We start from the raw sequence: 23,519 nt of genomic DNA on the forward strand, positions 1-23,519 counted from the left end.
TTGTATATGCATTTGAGATGTTTGAGGGTCATGATAAGGTACCATATAAATGAAAGTCTTGTTCTAACAAGATTAAATGGACCACCATAAATGGCAGGAATACCATAATTCCAGGATGTATTGAACACAACCTATGCATAAATTATATTGTCCCTCACAGAAAATGCAGACTGAACTTAAATGTATAGGCTGCATGGGTTCTAAATTCATTACTGGCCTGGACTTTGTGGTCAGCGGCGAAGTGACAGCATGGATTTGTGAAAGGTAGGTCATGCCTATCAAACCTGATTGAATTTTTTGAAGAGGTGACTAAAGTAGTAGATAAGGGAATGTCTATGGATGTTATTTATATGGGCTTCCAGAAGACATTTGATAAAGTCCCACATAAGAGGTGTACTGTGCTACTCCACCTTATCTAAGGTAGAAGCCCATGGAATTGAGGGCAAATTATTAAACTGGTTGGGAAATTGGCTGAGCAGCAGGAGATAGAGAGTAGGGATAATGGGTAGGTACTCAAATTGGCAGGATGTGACTAGTGGTGTCCCACAGGGATCTGTGTTGGGGCCTCAATTATTCACAATATTTATTGACGACTTAGATGATGGCATAGTCATATTTCCAAATTTGCCGATGACACACAAGATAGGCGGCATTGTAGGCAGTGTAGATGAAAGCATAAAATTACAAAGGGATATTGATAGATTAAGTGAATGGGCAAAAATGTGGCAAATGGATTTCAATGTAAGCAAATGTGAGATCATCCACTTTGGACCTAAAAAGGATAGAACAGGGTACTTTCTAAATGGTAAAAAGCTAAAAACAGTGGAGGTCTAAGAGACTTTGGGGGGGGGGGGGGTTTCAGGTATATATGTTACGTCCGTGTATAATAAGATACAGACTGCAGCAGAAACGGTACAACAGGTGTTTACTCAACGTGGCTCACACTGCAACTGAACTGTACAGATTACTACTCAGTGTTATATACAGGTGTGGTCACTGCCGGTACTGCAGTATACATGAGCTGTAAAAAATAGTTCCCTCCTTAAAGGTATATTTACATTACAATTCCTCCCCTTTTAGATTAACAGTACCATAACACTCATTTAACAATTAAATATCAAACTAATTACAATTAACACTTTTAACATACAACATTAGCTGAAAATAGTCTATTTATATATTCAGTCTTTGGGGAGGCTTCCTGATCCTTTCTGGATAGCGCCTTTCCCAAGTGTCTTGCTCTTGGTGCGGAGGCGATTCTGGCCCCCTGTCGTCGGTTGGTTCATCAGCTTCCGATGCTACTGTTTCTGGGGTAGATGCGACCTGTACGTCGGGTTCGTCACCAGGTACGTATGGGCGAGGCATGGGGTTGACTTGCTCCTGTGACTCTAGGATCTGGTCAGCATGGTGTCTCACGATGCTCTCCCCAACGTCCACTGTGTACATTAGTGGGCCCTGCCGTGTGCATATCGTTCCTGGCTGCCATTTTTCTGTTCGGTAGTCGCGGGCCAAGACTGGTTGCCCTACATTGAAGCTCCTTGTTGGCTTCTCATGGATGTGCTGGAATTGCTCACTCTCAACATCTCTTCGTACGTTTGGTCTGAGCAAATCCAGGCGAGGTCTTAACCTTCGGTTAAAGAACATCATGGCTGGGGCCTGGTTGGTGACTGCATGTGTCGCAGCTTGTGCTGCAGCGGAATGTTGTCATTGTACATAGCCTTTATTGCCTTCTTAAAGGTTTGTACGAACCTCTCAGCCAATCCATTTGTGGCTGGATGATACGGGGCGGATGTGTAATGCCTTACCCCATTCTTTTTCAAGAACCTCCGGAACTCTTCGGACACAAACTGTGGTCCGTTGTCGGAGCAAATCTGTTGTGGCAAGCCATTCCTGGCAAAAATGGTCCGTAGGACTGCAATAGTTTTCTCCGTGGTGGTGGAGGACATTTTGATGACCTCAGGCCATTTCGAGTGCGCATCCACGGCTATTAAAAACATTGAGTCCATGAATGGACCAGCAAAATCAATATGCACCCGTTGCCATGGAGATGAGGGCCACTCCCATGGGTGTAGAGGGGCCTGTGGTGGTGCATTTTGGACTTTCTGGCATCCTGAGCAGCTCTTGGGTCAGGTCCTCGATTTGTTTATCGATTCCCGGCCACCGCACATAAGCCCTGGCTAGGCTTTTCATTTTTACCCCTCCCAGATGACCTTCATGAAGCTCATTGAGCACTCTATCCCTTAACTTGGGTGGAATTACCACTCGGGATCCACACTTCAAGGTCCCCCGGCACACTGACAGCTGTTCTCTCCTTGGCAAGAATGCTGGCAACAGTGAGTCGCCATGTGCTGGCCATCCCTTCACCGTCAAATCATATACCCGAGACAGTGTCGGGTCATTTCGGGTTTCCTTTTCGATACAAGCGTTAGTTACCGGTAGGTAGTCAACTATAGTCGAATGGAATATTTCGACAGGATCCACTGCTGGTGCTTCCTCCGCAGTAGGCAGTGGCAGGCGTGATAGCCCATCAGCATTTCCATGCTGTTTCGTGCCCTTATATTCAATCTCATAGTGGTGCGCCCCTAGAAAAAGTCACCATCTTTGTAGTAGTTCCGCAGTCATCACCGGAACGCCCTTCTTTGGATTAAAAATGGAGACAAGAGGCTGGTGATCAGTCAGCAAGGTGAATTTCTGCCCGTGCAGATAGTGATTGAACTTTTTCACTCCCCACACTAGGCTGAGGGCCTCCCTGTTAATCTGGGCGTAGTTACGCTCGGCTGAGGTTAGTGATCGTGACGCAAAGGCTATTGGCCTCGCTGAGCCGTCTGAGAATTTGTGCGACAGCACCGCTCCAATGCCGTAGGGTGACGCATCACATGCCAACCGAATTGGTAATGCTGGGTTGTAATGGGCCAATACCTCTTTCGATGTGATTAGTGTTTTGCTCTTCTGGAAAGCTCGTCTACATTCGTCACTCCACTTCCATGGCACCCCAGTTTGCAGTAGGATGTTCAGTGGGTGTAGTATTGTAGACAAATTTGGCAAGAACTTATGGTAGTAGTTTACCAGCCCGAGGAACGACCTCAGTTGTGACACATTTTCCGGTGCTGGAGCCTTGACTACTGCCTCAATCTTCTCTGGGGATTTATGTAACCCCTCTTTATCGATAACGTGGCCACAATGCGAGATCTGTTTTCTAAAAAACTCGCATTTGGGGCGGTTAGCTCGGAGCCCATATTCCTGCAATCTAGTGAGCACCTGCTCCAGGTTGGCAAGGTGATCACTGTCATTTTCGCCTGTGACCAGGATGTCGTCCAAGTAACACTGGGTCCCTGGGATCCCTTACAGGACTTGTTCCATTGCCCTCTGCCAAATAGCCAGAGCTGATGCTACCCCAAATACCAGCCGGTTGTATTGGTAGAGACCTTTATGGGTGTTGATTGTGAGGTATTTTTTTGATGCTTCTTCTACCTCCATTTGCAGATACGCCTGGGCCAGATCAATCTTAGTGAAGCGTTTCCCTCCAGATAACGAGGCGAAAATATCTTCAATCCGCGGAAGTGGATATTGTACGGTGTGAAGGACCGGGTTCACTGTTACCTTAAAGTCCCCACAGATGTGAACCTTCCTTGGTTCCCCAGGCGTGCTGCTCAACGACTTTTTCATCACAGGGACGATGGGTGTAGCCCACTCGCTCCAGTCTACCTTGGACAGTACACCTGAACGTTCCAGACTCTCCAGCTCTGCTTCGACGGCTGGGCGGATCGCATAAGGTACCGGTCTGGGCTTAAAAAATTTTGGGCTTGCGTTTTCTTCAATTTTAATCATCGCTGTCATGCCTTTTAGTGTTCCGAGTCCTTGCTGGAACACTTCTTTCGCGTCAGTTAGGATCTTTGACAGTCGTCCAGGTGTGATGTCCTCATCCTTTTTGTCAGCCACAGTCAGTGCCTGTATGGAATGCCAATCCAGTTGTATTTTCCGGATCCATTCACGTCCCAGTAATGGTGGTCCTCCATCTTGCAATACATACAGGTCTAGTTTTGGTGTTTCCTTACCGTTATATACAACGGTCACCCTTATTTTTCCTTTGGGGTAGACTTTTTGCCCCGTGTACGTCTTCAAAATAATTTTTGTGTCTCTCAAGGGTATGTGTGAGAATAGCCGCTCGTAGTCCCGTCGGTTTATGATTGTTAGGGCTGATCCTGTGTCCAATTCCATCTTTACCTGGACTCCTGCTAACTTGAGAGTGACCCAAATGGTTCCGTGATCCTCCGTTGTGATCACATTATGTAGTTTCAGACAACTCAGTTCCCTGCTTTCGGAGTCGTTATCACTCTTTTGTTCGTCTGAACTATTCTCCGTCATCTTATGTACCTTCTTGTACTTTCCTTTGGTAGGTTTCTTATTGCTGGTTTTCTTTCCCGACCTGCAGACTCGTGCTGTGTGTCCTACTTTTCCACACTGTCTGCACGCTTTGTCTTTGAACCAGCAATCATTCTGGTCGTGTGTTGTTCTGCCGCAGCGATAGCACTTCTCTGTTCCATATGACATTTCGTTTGTGCCATATTCTTGCGGTCTCTGTTGTATCTCTGCAGCGCCCCGTGCTGCTGCTTCATATGATACCGCAATGCTGAAAGCCTTTTCCAGCTTAAGGTCCTTTTCAGATAAAAGCTGTTTCTGGGTTCCTTCACTTTGAAGCCCACACACAAACTTGTCCCTTAAGGTATCTGCCAGTCCCGCTCCAAACTGGCAGTGTTTCGATAGTTTGCGCAGTTCTGTTAAATAATCAGCATTGCTTTCATCCTTATGCTGGTTCCCGTTGTGGAACTTGAATCTTTCTGCTATCGGCAGCGGTGTGGGGTTTAAATGTTCCTTTACTATCATTACTATGTCTTCAAAACTCTTTTCCATTGGCTTCGTTGGGGTTACTAGATTTCGTAATAAACCATACGTCTTTGCACCCATTAAATTTAACAATACCGACGCTTTCTTGTCATCTGACACCTCATTTGCCTTGCAGTACACCTCTATTCGTTCGACATATGTAGTCCAATCTTCGACTTCATTGTCAAATGCGGTGATACTGCCACTCTTCGGCATTTTGGGTGTGGTTTAAAATGGCGTCTCCCAATGGCTTAAAATGGCATCTCCCGCGCTTTCCTTCCTCCCCCGCTACTGCCGGTTCTCGTGGCAATGGCGGCGCCCTGTAGGTTTCGCACGCTTCTCCTGCAATGCTGCCAACGCCGCTCTCGGCGGTCCTCGTGGCAATGGCGGCGCCTCGCGGGTTTCTGCACGTCTCTCTCTCCCTCTCTCCGACGCTGCTCGGCCCCTGAACACCGGCTGCGCCCTGTGCGCTCTGCCCTCTCTCTCTCTCTCCCCCGTCTACGCTGCTCGGCCCTTTGCTGTGCCGCTCGGTCGGGCTCTAGCCTGCTGCTGTCCGGGAAGGGTCTGCGAACTACCTGTTGCCAGCCCGTTTCGCTGGACCACCTCGACTGGAAAGCCAAGCCTGGCTCTCGACAGCCTCCCCCGCAATTATCGAGTCTCTGCTGGATGACTGGGTGCTTGCCCGTGGTCCACGCCTGAGTCTCTGGCCTTGACCTCCAATCCACTGATCTCCAGGAACGAATCCCCGGGAGGTGATGCAGAGTTGCAGGTAGGTTCGAACCTGCCTCATCGCCAATGTTACGTCCATGTATAAGATACAGACTGCAGCAGAAACGGTACAACAGGTGTTTACTCAACGTGGCTCAAACTGCAACTGAACTGTAGAGATTACTACTCAGTGTTATATACAGGTGTGGTCACTGCCGGTACTGCAGTATACATGAGCTGTAAAAAATAGTTCCCTCCTTAAAGGTATATACATTACAATATAGATCATTAAAATGTCATTAACAGATACAGAAAATAATCAAAAAGGCTAATGGAATGCTGGCCTTTATATCTAGAGAACTAGAGTCCAAGGGGGGTAGAAGTTATGCTGCAGCCGTACAAAACCCTAGTTAGACCACACCTGGAGTGCTGTGAGCAGTTCTGGGCTTAGGGAGGATATATTGGCCTTGGAGGGAGTGCAGCGTAGGTTTACCAGAATGATACCCAGACTTCAAGGGTTGTTACGAGGAGAGATTACACAAATTAAAGTTGTATTCCCTAGAATTTGGAAAGTTAAGGGGTGATCTGATGGAAGTTTTCAGGATATTAAAGGGAACAGATAGGGTAGATAGAGAGAGACTATTTCTGCTGGTTGGGGATTCTAGGACGAGGGGGCATCGTCTAAAAATCAGAGCCAGACCTTTCAGGAGTGAAATTAGGAAACACTTCTACACACAAAGGGTGGTAGAAGTATGGAACTCTCTTCCGCAAATGGCAATTAATGGTAGGTCAATTGTTAATTTTAAATCGGAGATTGATAGATTTTTGCTAACCAAAGATATTAAGGGATATGGGCCAAAGGTGGGTATATAGAGTTAGATTGCAGATCAGCCATGATCTCACTGAATGGCGGAACAGGCTCGAGGGGGCCTACTCTTGTTCCTACATTCCTAAACCAGGAAGTAAAATGCACAGATTCTAATGTACTTTTTATAAATTTTACAGAGAGTGAAAAAAAGATTGGGACATACACAAGAGGATTAAGATAGAAACTGAAATATAAACACATTAAAAAAAAATTAAAAACCATGTAATTCTTAATCATATTAATAGAAAGATTTGACATTCCACAAATATAAAATTAGTTTTTCAGGAGCAAAACGGGGCAGCACGGTGGCATAGTGGTTAGCACTGTTGCCTCACAGCGCCAGGGACCCGGGTTCGAATCCGGCCTCGGGCGACTGTCTGTGTGGAATTTGCACATTCTCCCCGTGTTTGCGTGGGTTTCCTCCGGGTGCTCCGGTTTCCTCCCACAGTCCAAAGATGTGCGGGTTAGGTTGATTGGCTATGATAAAAATTGACCCTTAGTGTTAGGGGGATTAAATACGTGGGGTTACGGGGATCGGGTGGAATATGTGTCGGTGCAGGCTCGATGGGCTGAAATGGCCTCTATCTGCACTGTGGGGTTTCTATGATTTCTATGAAAACGGTTGTTCGGCAGTCAATACGTTGTTAAAAACCCAGTTACACCTCTTTCAACAAGGCTTAACTTTTTCTTGGGGTGGGGGGTGGGGGGTTCGTCCTTCAGTGTGATTTGAATTGCCTGCTGGCTGTGGGAAGTTCCACATCGCAAAATGTGGCAGAGCAGGGAATGACTGACCACAACTTCAGGATTTCCGTGTTTATCTGCTAAATCCTGAAGTTGCTGTCAGTTTCAGAGGGGTTGCGCCGTCATCACCACCGCAAAATCCAGGCCAATATGTTTATCCCACAAAATATTGCGTGAAAAGTGTTCCTCAAGTGGTGTCGCATAGCAATTGCTTGAAGTGCACTCTGTTTAACCAAAAGATCCCACTGGAAATAATTTCTGTAGCACTTTTGTCCAAGACGGGGAAAGGGGACAATGTGGGGGGTTCCCTGATCTCTTTTTCATATTGTTTTGGGTGGGAATTCCGATCAATCGAAAAGTGCTGGGTTCATTGGGCCTAACAGCCTTATTCTTATGATCAAAAATGTTTGTTCTAATGTTACTGTTTTCCTGAGACAGTATTGTAACAAAACAACAGTTATCAGCAAAGCTACATTAAGTACAGTACTTAAACAACCTGTTACTAGGGCAACGCATGTTAAGAACAGAATCCTCACCATAATCCACTTTATTAGAAATCTGTGGCAGCCAAGATAAGAGGTTTCTAATAATAATACTGATATATTTGCATTTATAAAACGCCTTATCAGTTTGAAGAGCACTTTAGACTTTGAATTATTTTCTGAAGTGTAGCAATTGTTATTATGTGGGTGGGTAAATATGGCATGAATTCTGCATCTGGAACATCCCATAAACAGCCATCAGATGGTGGCCCAATTAATCATTTGTTTTGTACTTGTTGAGGGAGGAATGTCGGCAAGGACAAAGAAAGAACTCCTTTGAATAACGCCACCGTATTATTAATGTCCACCTGGACCCCACAAGGGGATTTTGGTTTAACGCCTCAACATCATAATCAACATCACTGAAACAGAGTATCTGGTCATTATCACATTGCTGTTTATGGGAGCTTGCTGTGCGCAAAGTGGCTGCCGTGTTTCCTACATTACAACAGTGACTACACTTCAAAAAGAAATTCATTGGCTGTAAAGCACTTTGGGATGATCTGAGGTCATGAAAGGCGCAATAAAAATGTAAGTCTTTCTTTTTCTTTTATGTGTAGGAAGACACCGCCTTCAGTGCAGCTTTCCTTCAGTGCTGATCTGGAATATCAACCTAGGTTGTGAGCTTTAAAGCTGATATGCGGCTCACTCACAAGCTTCTGATCCACAAAGGAGAGTGAGTGAAGGCCCAGAAATTCGATCACGCCTGATAACGGGTACGAAGGAGGTGGGATGCGTGCTGTACGAGCTTGTTCCGGTGGGCGCAGGGACCATGTGGAATTTGTGCTGGGAACTAATCAGCATGGGTCAGGCATGTAGCCAGCGCTACCCGTGCGCTGCTTATTGGCTGTGCGCCTGCTTGGGGGGTGGGGGAAGGGGTATGGAGTTGTGAAATCAGGCTCCTCTGATGTCAATTATTGGCAGCCAGCACCTCTTAAAGGGGAAGTGCACTGTGGCTGCAGACATCAGAAAAGATTCAGAAAGGTGGAAAATGGCTACAGGAGGTCCAGAGAGGGTACCCAGGAACTCTGATGCAGCATTGGAGGCCCTGGTCCAGACGGTGTGCAGGAGATCCTGTTCCCCCCCGCCAAGGTGCAGCAAGCCCTCCAGGCAACACCTTCACTAACAGTAGGAAGAGGTCGCTGAAAAGGTCAATGTGAGGAGCTTAGATCTCAGGACATGGCTGCAATGCCAAAAGAATTTTAATGACCTCACCGGAGTTGTCAAGGAAAGAATCCTACTTCTCACCTCAATTACTCTCTCCTCACACCTACAGCCCCACTACTCACAACACTCCCTTCTCCTCCACACTTCTCTTCGCTCTCTTACAAGCACTTCACTACATTTCCTTTTCCTCCTACTCATACACTCAGCACCTCCTACTCGCACCACTGTGGCAGTTCTCACTTCCCCACGGCTCACATCTTTCACACATCTGCAATATTCCACCATGACAGGCACATTCTCAAAACAGCTGACAAGGCTGTCACTAACACACTCCCTTCTTTCTTGCAGCAAGTCGCACACAACATGAGGCAGCAGGCGGTGAAGGGAAAAGCCAGAGTCCCCTGCACACCTTCTCCCCACTTGAGGAGGATGTGCTGGACATCATGGGTAGGAGGCGAGTCATGGGCATGGAGAGAGACATCGAGCAGGGTCTCTTCACCATACCCCTTCTTTCCCTTCTCACTTCTATCTCACCCTACACACTTTACACGACCAACCGCAGTTGCTTTCAGAAGCCAGTCATCTCTCTCTGCTCTCCTTTCACACTAGAAGATAACCCTAGTCACTCTCTTTAATTTTAGGTGGTGAAAATGTCAAGGCCACTGTGGAGGATGGGGAGGGGCCCTGGTGGTCAACGTTAACAGAGGCTTCCAGAGCATCACATCAATCCTGCACTCTGTTCTTGGGCAGAGCCATAGAGGTACCCAGGAGAATGACACCGGCTCAATGGGAGGGGCACCTGATGTTCTCCCTCAGAACGATAGCATATCTGTAAGCCCACCGCCCATGTCGCCAGTGCCCTTTTCAGTTCCACATCGCTAAGTGGGCCAAACTGGCCAAGCCCATGCTGAAATGCTGCAGTCTATAGCCAGGAGCCAGAGTTCAAGGCCCATAGCTTGTTATGTTCATAAATAAATAGACGTTTACATAGTGTACAGGCATCCATCTTGACTACTGCCTTATGGGTAGCCCCCTACTAAACATACAGCGCCACCTAGTGTACCATTCTAGAATGACATGTTACTGATCATTACATCCCCCTTCCTTAGAGGTTAAACAAAATCAAAATCAATCATAACGACATAAACATCTTCACAACAGTCAACACATTTTCAAAGCTTTACTTGATGAACTCTAAGCTTTTCATTCTTTTATTATAGTTTTCTTTGTACTCAAAGATTAAGTCTATCAGGCTTTTTTACTTCACGTGTGGATCTTCTCAGCACAGGTAAGTCTGATGTGTTTGCATGAGAGCCTGTATGTGTGTTTGTGTTAGATTGTTCTGGTGGTGAGTGACAAGATTCAGTTGCGGCATTGTCATCGATTTGCTCTTGGATAGTTTCTTGTGTTTTCAGGAGGGAACGGCGGTTCCTCCTGAGAATCTGTCCTTCCTCAGTTCTAACAGTGTATGACCTTGGTCCTACTTCCTCAAGAACTGTAGCTTTCCTGTTCCATGCATCTAGATCCTCAATCCTGACAATATCATCCCTTGTCAATGGTTTCATAGTTTTGGATGACTTGTCATAGTGTGATTTCTGTTTCAGCTTTAACAGTTGAAGTCTCTGTCTCAGTTCCTTACTCTGCTTTTCTTTTGCACGGCAGGGTAGCGTGGTGCGCAACTTGTGACCCATTAGGAGTTCAGCTGGTGAAGAACCAGAGTCTAAAGGGGAGGCTCGGTAGCTCAGCAGGGCGAGATAAGGATCAGACTTGCTTTCTGTTGCTTTCTTCAATAGCTGTTTGAGAACTTGAACACCTTTCTCTGCCTTACCATTCGACTGAGCATACAGAGGACTGGATGTGATGTGTTGAAAGTCATAATGTGCTGCAAACTGTTGCCACTCCTTACAGTTGAAGCACGGACCATTGTCGCTAACGGCAATCCTGGGAATTCCATGTCTGGCGAAGATGGATTTAACATGCATTATGACACTGCTTGCTGATGTGCTTGAGAGCAGCGCCATCTCAGGATAGTTAGAATAGTAGTCAATCACTATTAGATAGTCTTTACCATTCAAATGAAAGAGGTCCATACCAACCTTTTGCCATGGTGCTGTTGGTGAGTCAGCTACTATCATTGGTTCCTTTGCTTGTTTGTTTTGGTGTTTCTGACATGTCTCACATTCGCCTATCATGTTCTTAATGTCCTTATTTATGCCAGGCCAATAAACAGTGTCTCTTACACATAGAAACATACATGGAAGATAGGAGCAGGAGTAGGCCATTCGGCCCTTCGAGCCTGCTCCGCCATTCAATGAGATCATAGCTGATCATCCAAATTCAGTACCCTGTCCCTGCCTTCTCCCCATATCCCTTGATCCCTTTAGCCTTAAGAAATATATCCAACTCTTTCTTGAATATACTTAATGAACTGGCCTCCACCGCCCTCTGTTGCAGAGAATTCCACAGGTTCACCACTCTCTGGGTGAAGAAATTCCTCCTCATCTCAGTCCTAAATGGCTTACCCCTTATCCTTAGACTATGACCCCTGGTTCTGGACTCCCCGGCCATCAGAAACATCCTTCCTGCATCTAGTCTGTCCAGGCCTGACAGAATTTTATAGGTTTCGATGAGATTCCCTCTCAATCTTCTAAACTCCAGTGAGTATAAGCCCAATCGACACAATCTCTCCTCATACGTCATTCCTGCCATCCCAGGTATCAGCCTGGTGAATCTTCACTGCACTCCCTCCATGGCAAGAACGTCCTTCCTCAGGTAAGGCGACCAAAACTGCACACAATACTCAAGGTGTGGTCTCACCAAGGCCCTGTACAACTGCAGCAAGACATCCTTGTTCTTGTACTCGAACCCTCTTGCTACGAAGGCCAACACACCATTTGCCTTCTTAACTGCCTGCTGCACCTGCATGCTTACCTTCAGCGACTGGTGCACAAGAACACCCAGGTCTCTTTGCACTTCCCCTTCTCCCAAGCTATTGCCATTCAAATAATAATCTGCCTTCCTGTTTTTGCCACCAAAGTGGATAACCTCACATTTATCCACATTATACTGCATTTGCCATGTTTCTGCCCAATCACCCAACCTGTCCAAATCATACTGGAGTTTCACGACATCCTCCTCACAGCATACCCTCCCACCCAGCTTTGTGTCGTCTGCAAATTTGGAGATATTACATCCAATTCCCTCGTCCAGATCATTAATATATATTGTGAACAGCTGGGGTCATAGGACCGATCCTTGCGGTACCCCACTAGTCACTGCCTGCCACTCGGAAAACGACCCGTTTATTCCAACTCTTTGCTTTCTGTCCGTCAACCAGTTCTCTATCCAAGTCAATACCTTGCCCCCAATCCCATGTGCCTTAATTTTGCACGCTTATCTCTTATGCGGGACCTTATCGAAAGCCTTCTGAAAGTCCAAATACACCACATCCACTGGTTTTCCCTTATCTATTTTACCAGTTACATCCTCAAAAAATTCCACTAGATTAGTCAAGCATGATTTACCTTTTGTAAATCCATGTTGACTTTGTCCGATCCTGTCACTGCTTTCCAAGTGCTCTGCTATTACATCTTTTATAATGGACTCTAGCATTTTCCCCACTACCGATGTCAAGCTTACCGGTCTATAATTCCCCGCCTTTTCTCTACCACCTTTTTTGAATAGTGGGGTAACATTAGCTACCCGCCAATCCATGGGTACCGTTCCAGAGTCCATCGAGTTCTGGAAGATGACCAGCAATGCATCTACTATTTCTAGGACCACTTCCTTAAGTACCCTGGGATGTAGATTATCAGGCCCTGGGGATTTATCGGCCTTGAGTCCCATCAATTTTCCTAACACCATTTCCCTACAAATACTGATTTCTTTCAGTTCCACCCTTTCTTCAGACCCTATGTTCCCCGACATCTCTGGGAGGTTATTTGTGTCCTCCTTTATGAAGACAGAACCAAAATATGTATTTAGTTGGTCTGCCATTTCTTTGTTCCCCATTTTAAATTCCCCCGATTCTGACTGCAAGGGACCTACGCTTGACTTCACCAATCTTTTTCTCTTCACATATCTATAAAAGCTTTTACAGTCAGTTTTTATGTTCCCTGAAAGCTTACTCTCATATTCTATTTTCCCTTTCTTAATTAATCCCTTTGTCCTCCTTTGTTGAATCCTAAACTGCTCCCAATCCTCAGGATTATTGCTTTTTCTGGCCAATTTATATGCCCTCTCCTTGGACCTTATGCTATCCCTAATTTCCCTTGTTAGCCACGGTTGGGTCACCTTTTTTGTTTTATTTTTATGCCAAACTGGGATGAACAAATTCTGTAGTTCATCCATTCGGTCTTTGAATGTTTGCCATTGCCTATCCACCGTCAACCCTTTGAGTGCCATTCCCCAATCAATCCTACCCAACTCGCTCCTCAGACCATCGTAGTTTCCTTAATTTAAATTGAGGACCCTAGTCTCCGAGTCAACTACTTCATTCTCCATCTTAATGAAGAATTCGATCATATTATGATCGCTCCGACCCAAGGGGCCTCGTACAACAAGATTGCTAATTAATCCTTTCTCGTTACATAATACCCAGTCTAAGATGGCCTGATCTCTGGTTGGTTCCTCGACATATTGGTCCAGGAAACCATCCCGTAAACACTCCAGGAATTCCTCCTCCACAGTATTGTTACTCATTTGGTTGGCCCAATCTATATGTAGATTAAAGTCACCCATGATGACTGCTGTGCCCTTATTGCACGCTTCTTTAATTTCCCTTTTAATGCCATCCCCAACCTCCGCCTTACTGTTTGGAGGTCTATAAACCACTCCCACTAACGTTTTTTTCCCCTTAGTATTTCTCAATTCTACCCATCCAGATTCCACCTCATCAGAGCTAATATCCTTCATTACAATTGTGTTAATCCCTTCTTTAACCAGTCATGCTACCCCACCTCCCTTTCCTTTTTGCCTATCTTTCCTGAATATCGAATACCCCTGGATGTTGAGTTCCCAGTCCTGGCCTTCCTTAAGCCACGTTTCCGTAATCCCAACCAAATCGTATTTGTTTACTTCTATTTGCGCAGCCAATTCATCCACCTTATTACAAATGCTCCTTGCATTAAGACACAAAGCCTTCAGGCTTGTTTTTTTAACGCTCTTAGACCTATTAGAATTATTATTTACTGTGGCCATGTTTGATTTAAACCGTTGATTTCTCTGACTGCCACTTTTGTTTTTCTCCTTCCTATCTTTTGCTTTTATCCTTGTTTCCCTTTCCTCTGTCTCCCTGCTCAGGTTCCCAACCTCCTGCCATTTTAGTTTAAACCCTCCCCCACAGCACTGCTTTCCTTTTGCATTTTTCAATTCCGAGGTGTCCTTCATGAATCCTTTTGAGCATGTCTTTACGTAGAGCCTGTGGAATGACTATTCTGTTCTGTTTTAGTAATAGTCCACTTGCGACACTCAACTCTGACCTGATGTGATAGTACTTTGGACAGGAACCTTTTGGCCAACCATGATGAATGTTCTCTATTACTGTTTGTAACACTGTATCTTTTACTGTTTCTTCTGCTATTTGCTTTGATTTTGTGTCTGACACGGGCAGCGCAGCAGTGACCATACTCACATGAACATCCACGTCTTCCTCAGTAGAGCTCACATGACTCATTGTGGGTGCTCGGGATAGTGCATCTGCTAACACTATGGGGGAGAAATTGGGTATGTAGCGCCACCTGTTAGCGCCTAAAGAGGGCAGTCAGTGGCTGTAGCGCCACTGGCCGCGCCTCCCGCGATATTCAGCGGGGGCGCTAATGGTGGCGGTAGCCTGTTGCGCTGCGCTGCCACCGATGATGTCATCGGTATGCGCAGCACCTCATTAGCGCCCCGATCGCGATATTTGGTAGCGAACACCGCTGTAGCGCCGTTCGCTACCCGCGCCCGGTTCACGGGGCCTTGCTGTGCCGGCAGTGGCGCAAGTTAAGGTGGAGGTGCGCAGCGGCCGCTTTTTTCGGCGGCCGCCTGCCAGCACCTCCGTCCCCGGCCTCCTGATCCCCCCCCCCTGCGGCATTGCCGGCTGTTTCCCCGAGAGCCCGGCACTTCTCCTCGGTGCCGGGCTCTTTTGCCGGCACTCGCGATCGGGGATCGCGCTGTTGCAGGCCCCTCGCCCTTAACAATGGGAGGAAGGCCTGCAGCGCGCCGTGCCGCAGCGTGTGGCGCTGCGGCACGTTGCGCTGCGATATTCAGTTTCAACGCCCTAAGAGGGACGTGGAGCGCCTCAAGCCTCGCCCCGTCTCCCTCTAGGGGCGCTGAAACTGAATTTCTGGCGATCGGTATTACTCCGAACGCTGCGCAAAAAACAGTGCCCAGGCGAACTTGGCGCAACTTTGGCGTCTCAACCAAATTTCTAGGCCTATGTGTTTGCCTGGTGTGTAGATCAGTTCAAAGTCATATCTTTGCAGCTTCATCATGAGTCATTGAATCCTTGGAGACATCTCATTCAGATTTTTTTTTATGATGGCAACCAGTGGGCAGTGGTCTGTCTCAACTGTGAAGGTGGGAAGTCCATATATGTAGCCAAGGAACTTTTCTAGTCCAACTACCAAGCCTAGACATTCCTTTTCAATCTGGGCGTATCGACACTCAGTATCAGTCATAGACCTGGAGGCATCGGCAACAGGCTTCCAATCTTCACCCTCTGCTTGTAGCAAGACCGCGTCTAGGCCATCTTTTGATGCATCCGTTGACACTTTGATTCTCTTTGTTGGGTCAAAGAAGGTGAGTACAGGTGTGGTTGTCAGCACTGTTTTGAGGTTCATCCACTCTTGTTCATGTCTTTCTGTCCATGCGAACTCATTTGTTTTATGTAGCAGGTCTCGCAGACAGGCTGTCTTGGCTGACAAGTTAGGAATGAACTTTCCAATGATGTTTATCATCCCCATGATGCGTAGCACTCCTTTTTTGTCAGTGGGTCGGGGCATTTTGAGTATGGCGTTTACTTTTTCCATATCTGGCTCTATTCCTTTACCAGATAGATTATCTCCTGGGAAAGTGACTTCCTGGACGTCAAACTGACACTTGGCTTTGTTGAGCTTCAGTCCATTCCGGCGTATGCTCTGTAGCACTTTAGTCAGTCTCTCATTCTGTTCTTTCAGTGTGGAGTCCCAGATGATGATGTCATCAACTTAGACCCAAACTCCTTCCAGACCTTCAATTATGTGTTCCATCGCTTTATGAAAGATTTCAGATGCAGATATTATCCCGAAAGGCATTCTGAGGAAACAATACCTGCCAAATGGTGTGTTGAAGGTACAGTATTTGGTGCTCTCCTCATCCAGTTTTAGTTGCCAAAATCCTTGTGAGGCATCGAGCTTTGTGAAGTATCTGGCACCTGACATTTCACTGGTGATTGCTTCTCGCTTGGGAATCTGGTAGTGTTCACGTTTTATGTTTGCATTTAAGTCCTTTGGATCCATGCATACTCTTAGATCATTGTTCTTTTTCTTTGCACATACCATGGAGTTAACCCAGTCTGTTGGCTCTTCGACTTTCCTGGTGACTCCTAGTGTGGTCATTCTGTCCAGTTCTTTCTTGAGCCGGTCACGCAGGGGTGCTGGAACTCTCCGTGGAGCATGTACCACTGGTTGAGCATCCTCCTTTAGCTGGATCTTGTAAGTGAATGGTAGAACTCCAAATCCTTTGAACACATCCTGGAAATTACTCACTACAGAATCCACCGAGTCATCTGGTCTGCTTATGGCACAGTTTATACGGTAGACTCTCTTGACCAGTTCTAAGTCCTCACAAGCTTTGTCACCCAGTAGTGAATCAAGTCCTTCAGCCACAACAGAAAACATGAGATGATGCACTTTGCCTTTGACTGTCACTTTAAGTCTGCATACACCTAAGCTATCTATTTTCTGTCCATTATAGTTCTTCAGTAGTACTGACTTTTTCTGTATTTTGGGCTTTTCTTTCATATTTTTAATGTCACTCATACTGATTAAGTTTGCTTTTGCCCCAGTGTCTAGTTTCAATGTAACTAATGCTCCATTTACCTGCAGTGGCATTACCCATTTGTCCTCTTTTACTGCATTAACTTTATGTTCAGCATTGTCCATTCCTGAGGGCTGCACATTTTCTGTATCCTTTTCGATATTGTCACGACACCATTCCTACAAAAAATGTCTCACTTAAATCAGTGTCCTCAATCACATTGACTTTTTGCCCTTTCTTTGTTTTTACTTTTGAAAAGCATTGTTTGGCAAAGTGATTCTTTCCATTACATTCTGTGCACATTTTTCCAAACGCTGGGCATTGTCTTGGCTGGTGCTGGTAACCACAGCGTTTACAATTAAAAATTCCATCCTCCGATTGCTTTGCATTTCTGTTCTGCCCACGTTTCTTCCCTTTGTAGGACACAGCACCAACAGCAACACAGTCACTCATTACAGTCGCATCATTACTAATTTCACTGAAAGTCTTTGCATGCTGTTGAGCTAGCTCACTGGCATGGCATATTTTCACAGCATTCTCCAATGTTAGTTCGGTTTCTCTCAACAAACGTTCCCTGACCTTTTTATCATGAATACCAAACACGATCTGGTCACGAATCATGGATGATTTTAGTTCAGAGAAATTACATGTCTGTGCTTTCAGTTTCAGATCGGTCACAAAGCTATCAAAAGTCTCATTTTGCTGCTGTGTCCGTGAACGGAACACGTACCTCTCATAGGTCTCGTTCTTTTTGGGAGAACAATGTGTATCAAACTTCTTTAGCACATCGTCCATTTTTTCTCTGTCCTCCTCTTGATCAAATACAAATGTATTAAATACCTCTATCGCCTGCGGGCCTGCAACCGTGAGCAGTAACGCTATTTTCCTTGCGTCTGGCTTCGTACCGAACCCGATGGCAGCAATATAGAGTTCGAATTGTCGTTTGAAAGTCCGCCAATTGCAGTCGACATTCCCCGTGAGTTTCAAACCCTCTGGTGGCTTCAAATTCTCCATGTCGCGTTTCACAATATTCAGCAGATATTACCAATCCTGGTACCATGTTATGTTCATAAATAAATAGACGTTTTCATTATGAACAGCTAACTTGAGCTAGTCATTTATTCAGCCATGTGGAGTAGTGTACAGGCATCCATCTTGACTACTGCCTTATGGGTAGCCCCCTACTAAACATACAGCTCCACCTAGTTTACCATTCTAGAATGACATGTTACTGATCATTACATAGCTGTTCGAGGTCACTCAACAAGGCCATCTGAAGTGTCCTCATTGGAAGCTCAGTAGTCTTCCACCTCCCAAGCTGTTGGCACTGGAGAAACACTTTGTAGGAGCACTAAGCTAGATAAATGGGCACAGAAGACGGGCAACAAGGGTTTTCACAGGGTGATTCTTAATTCAGCAATTAACTGTTATACAAATACAAATTGATTTGTTGGAGTTTTTGCTTCTGGATTTGGTGGTATTAATATTTACAGTCAATTGAGGGGAATACCCATGAAGCTGGACTGCAGGAAGGCAATCCGATGGTGGTTGTGAGGACGGCAGTTATAAGGATGGTGGGACTGTTCGCGTATTAAAGTAAGGAGATGGTCCAGGTGAAGTGCTCTTGGATCAGTTACTGTCTGAGAGCTCTCGAAGGGAGGGGCACTGGTGGCCAATGTTGCTCCTGCTCCTCCTCCTCCTCCTCCTCCACTTCCTGCTGCTGCAGTGGTGGAGTAGCAATGGGGCAAAGTTAGTGTAGCAAAGTTATGGATCATGCAGTAAATAACCAATCAGGATACTGCAGAGCTCCTCTCGAACAGTCCAGGAAGCAGAGGCAATGCTTTGAGTACGCCAATGGCCTGCTAAACATTATTTCTATTGGCGGAATGTTTCTCATTGTAGGCATGTTCCGAGTATCTGCCCAGTTTCCTGACAGGAGTCATGAGCCATGTCCGCAGAGGATATCCCTAATTAGGCAGCCTGTGACCTAACGGCCTCATTGAAATAAAGGCAGCACCGATGACTGGCGCAGGATGAATGAATCATGTCTGCTGCCAGGAAACCAGGCACAGACCTGCATGATGCGCTGCCTGTGGTTGCAAACCAACTGGACATTCTGGGAGTGGTATCCCTCTCTTATGACAAAGATGCCAGGCTCAGGAGCAGGCAAGGCAATGTGGGAGCAACCTATGGCACCTTGGACCATGCAGTGCGGATGAAGCCTAGTGCTCTCTCATCCTATTTTGCTCTGTCGATGGGGAAAGTGATGCATGTGTTCCTCTTGGCGTAGAGAGCTTTGGTCAGCTCCCTGATACAGTGCTGCACAGCAAACTGTGGGATGTCACAAATATCAACTGCAAACAGCCTGCAACGACCCATAATGTAAAATTTACAGGCCACGGTGACCTTGACAGCCACAGGCAGTGTTGTCCATGCCTGTGGTTTGGGGCTCCAGCTGTGGCTGACATAGCTCGGTGAAATTTTATTTAATTAAATTGCGTTGTTTAGAGGTATGTAAAAAAACATCCGACTTCAAATTATTTTAGTTACTTCATCCTTTTGTAAAATAAATGTTTTTTTTTACTTAATCAGATTGTGCATGGATTTACCAGTTTGAATCTCAGTAATTGTACCTTGGTCTTCAATGTTCAGATTCTTCAATAGCCACTGGACAATATCTGCACCTGCAAAAAGACCAGAAAAGAATGCTTGAATTAATATCAACCAATTTAATAATACTCGTGGACCTCGCATCTCATTGCTCACATTAAGTTCTATGATTATAGTGCCAGAAGCGTTATACCATGTAACACAAGGTGTTATTTCACCGCTAAGCTGCAACTGTGCTTAGGTTAGCCTGTTTCTTTAAGATCACCAAGTTTAATTGCCTCAGATCAGCTAAAGATTAATTGCTGTTGGTGAGGATAGTGTACAGATTGTAAATGCTCAATTTCAGGTTAGAAGAAACCATCATGAAATGACTGCCTGTCTTTCCTGCTTTTGATATTTTGAAGCATGATTTCAGAAGTGTGAGGCACACGCGCGATGCAAGACTTTTATTTTCAGTCGCCTCACGCGAGATGCAAGACTTTTATTTTCAGTCGCCTCACGCGAGATGCAAGACTTTTATTTTCAGTCGCCTCACGCGAGATGCAAGACTTTTATTTTCAGTCGCCTGATGCAGGGCGCAAGCAGCTCAGAGGACCTCCAAGTGGGTTTGCTGTTGGACCTCACTAACATGGTTGTCCACAAGTCAAGAAGGGAAGGAGAGAGTAAAGGACTAGGGTGATCAGAAGTAACATGATTCCTTTTTAAAATTTTTAAATTGTGTTTTAAATATTTGTTTTTTCCAGATTAGGTTCATTTATTTCCACCGTATTAAAGCTACTTCTAATGTCTGAATAGCTTTCAAATTTAGAGTCTGTTTGATCGTTATGGAGCGTCAGGTGAAAACGCAGCCCAGGAAGATTGTAATTTCTCAGGATCAGTTGGCAATAAAAACTAAACAGCGAAGAGATTTTGATGCCTTCTGGCTTTACGAATACATCAGTTGTCTGATAATTCCAGTACTAATAGACAAAGCAGAAGTTATGTTGAAACAGTCTAGAGCAAGTAAAATAACATGACTACTTTGCTTCTGCGATGCCCTTGAATTCTGTGGCTTTCTCACATTCACTAAAGAGTTGTCACTGATGATCTCTACTAATTGGTGCAATTGTCATCTTTAAAACATTTACATAACTAAAGTTGTTTAAGTATAATACAGGAGTTCATGACCACTTAATCCCGCTACCTATAGTACCATTATGGAACAGAAGCACAACTTCTACAACCGCAAGATTTTTTTTTAAGTTTCCATATTAAATACAGCAAGTGTCATCTTTGACTATTGTAAAATACTACAGAAAGCAAATGTTAAGACCGGAAGTAAGAGAGCATTTAAAAATGGCAGTGGTATCAATGTCTGTTTACTGAGGGAGAAAGGTCAAGAAACTAAAATGTGTTAAATAGACCAGTAGGCAAGGTGCACACTGACAAAGGAAAAAGGCATCTATTCTGCAAGAGAGGCTAAGGAGCTAATTAGATATCCATCACTTGCAGCTCTGCAATGTCAAAGCTGGAAATTGGTTTACCCCTACTCTGTCACTGTTGCGGTGATTAGCTTTGGATGAAGTAGTATACTAGTCTGCTAAAATGGTCGAGATGCAGGAATTTAAACAAGCTAACTGCATTGGGCATTAAAACTGGACACTGAGTCTCTGTAATAGTTTATCTGGATCTAACATGTCCTGCACAATGTGCCCTTGCAAAATCTGGGAGCCTGATTCCAAATATACTGCAGCAATACAAAATGAATTGAAACATTTTTAGCAGCAAAAAGTTATGAAGTCAATAGCATTTAGGAATTTATAAATAGGGGTACAAATAATGATAAACTTGTACAAGGCAATGGTTTGGCCACAATTAGAGTATTAAGTGCTGTTTTGTAGCACCCCATTATAGAAAGGACATCAAAGCTGTAGGGCCGATTTTCACCCCCCCCCCCAATCGGGTGAGAACTGGGTGGTAACGCGATGAAAATGGCAGTGCTGTACTGAGGGAGGTGCCAACTTTCGGATGGGATGTTAAACCGAGGCCCCCTCAGGTGGACTTAAAAGATCCTATGGTACTATTTCAAAGAAGAGCAGGTGAGTTCTCCTGGCTAATACTTATCCTTCAATTAACATCACTAAGTCCCATCTTCACACTGAGAACACCCTCCATCATGTTGTGTGGCACTACCACCGTGCTAAATGGGATAGATTAAGAAGAGATCTAGCAGCTCAAAACTGGGCATCCATGAGGCGCTGTGGGCCATCAGCAGCAGCAGAATTGTATTCCACCACAATCTGTAACCTCATGGCCCAGCATATCCCTCACTCTACCATTACCAACAAGCCAGGGGATCAACCCTGGTTCAACAATGAGTGTAGAAGAGCATACCAGGAGCAGCACCATGTGTGCCTAAAAATGAGGTGCCAACCTGGGGAAGCTGCAACACAGGACTACGTGCATGCTAAACAGAGGAAGCAGCATGCTGTAGGCAGAGCTAAGCGATCCCACAATCAACAGATCAGATCAAAGCTCTGCAGTCCTGTCACATCCAGTCGTGAATGGTGGTGGACCAACGGGAGGAGGAGGCTCCAAGAGTATCCCCATCCTCAATGATGGTGGAGCCCAGCATGTGAGTGCAAAGGACAAGGCTGAAGCATTTGCAACCAACTTCAGCCAGAAGTGCCGAGTGAATGATCCATATCGGCGTACTCCCGAGGTCCCTACCATCACAGAAGCCATTCTTCAGCCAATTCGATTCACTCCACGTGATATCAAGAAACGGCTGAGTGCACTGGATACAGCAAAGGCTATGGGCCCCGACAACATCCTGGCTATCGTGCTGAAGACTTGTGCTCCAGAACCAGCCGCGCCTCTAGCCAAGCTGTTCCAGTACAGCTACAACACTGGCATCTATCCGTCAATGTGGAAAACTGCCCAGGTATGTCCTGTCCACAAAAAGCAGGACAAATCCAACCCGACCAATTACCGCCCCATCAGTCTACTCTCAATCATCAGCAAAGTGATGGAAGGTGTCATCGACAGTGCTATCAAGCAGCACCTGCTCACTGATGCCCAGTTTGGGTTCCGCCAAGACCACTCAGCTCCCGACCTTATTGCATCCTTGGTCCAAACATGGACAAAGGAGCTGAATTCCAGAGGTGAAGTGAGAGTGACTGCCCTTTACATCAAGGCAGCATTTGACCGAGCCTGGCATCAAGGAGCCCTAGTAAAACTGAAGTCAATGGGAATCAGGGGGAAAATGCTTCACTGGTTGGAGTCATACCTAGCACAAAGGAAGATGGTTGTGGTGGTTGAAGGTCAATCATCACAGCCCCAGGACATCGCTGCAGGAGTTCCTCAGGGCAGTGTCCCAGGCCAAACCATCTTCAGCTGCTTCATTAATGACCTTCCCTCCAACATAATGTCAGAAATGGGGATGTTCACTGATGACTGCAGTGTTCAGCGCCATTCGCAGCTCCACAGATAATGAAGCAGTCCATGCCCGCATGCAACAAGACCTGGATGACGTTCAGGCTTGGGATGATAAGTGGCAGGTAACATTCGCGCCACAGAAGTGCCAGGCAATGACTATCTCCGACAAGCAAGAGTCTAATCACCTCCCCTTGACATTCAATGGCATTACCATCGCCAAGTGTCCTACTATCAACATCCTGGGGATCACCATTAACCAGAAACTTAACTGGACCAGCCACATAAATACTGTGGCAACAAGAGCAGGTCAGAGGCTAGGTATTCTGAGGCGAGTGTCTCGCCTCCTGACTGCCCAAAGCCTTTCCACCATCTACAAGGCACAAGTAAGGAGTGTGATGGAATACTCTCCACTTGCCTGGATGAGTGCAGCTCCAACAACACTCAAGAAGCTCGACACCATCCAGGACAAAGCAGCCCGCTTGATTGGCACCCCATCCACCACCTTAAACATTCACTCCCTCCACCACCGGCGTACCGTGGCTGCAGTGTGTACCATCTACAAGATGCGCTGCAGCAACTCGCCA

At 45.8% G+C, this 23,519-nt stretch overlaps 1 protein-coding gene across 2 annotated transcripts in view; it reads right to left on the bottom strand.

Moving 5' to 3' along the window:
* LOC147121012 (regulator of G protein signaling 7) overlaps positions 1 to 23,519 on the bottom strand; it is a 611,953-nt gene that overhangs the window by 183,884 nt on the left and 404,550 nt on the right. For both annotated transcript variants that reach the window (XM_085980288.1, XM_085980298.1), the window contains exon 4: positions 19,542 to 19,592. In XM_085980288.1, coding sequence (XP_085836414.1) covers positions 19,542 to 19,592 — 51 coding nt within the window. The remainder of the gene's footprint in view (positions 1 to 19,541; positions 19,593 to 23,519) is intronic.

The sequence above is a fragment of the Somniosus microcephalus genome, chromosome 3 (assembly GCF_052327205.1).
Source record: "Somniosus microcephalus isolate GS21.2 chromosome 3, FLI_Smic_1.0, whole genome shotgun sequence".
Classification (NCBI taxonomy): domain Eukaryota; kingdom Metazoa; phylum Chordata; class Chondrichthyes; order Squaliformes; family Somniosidae; genus Somniosus; species Somniosus microcephalus.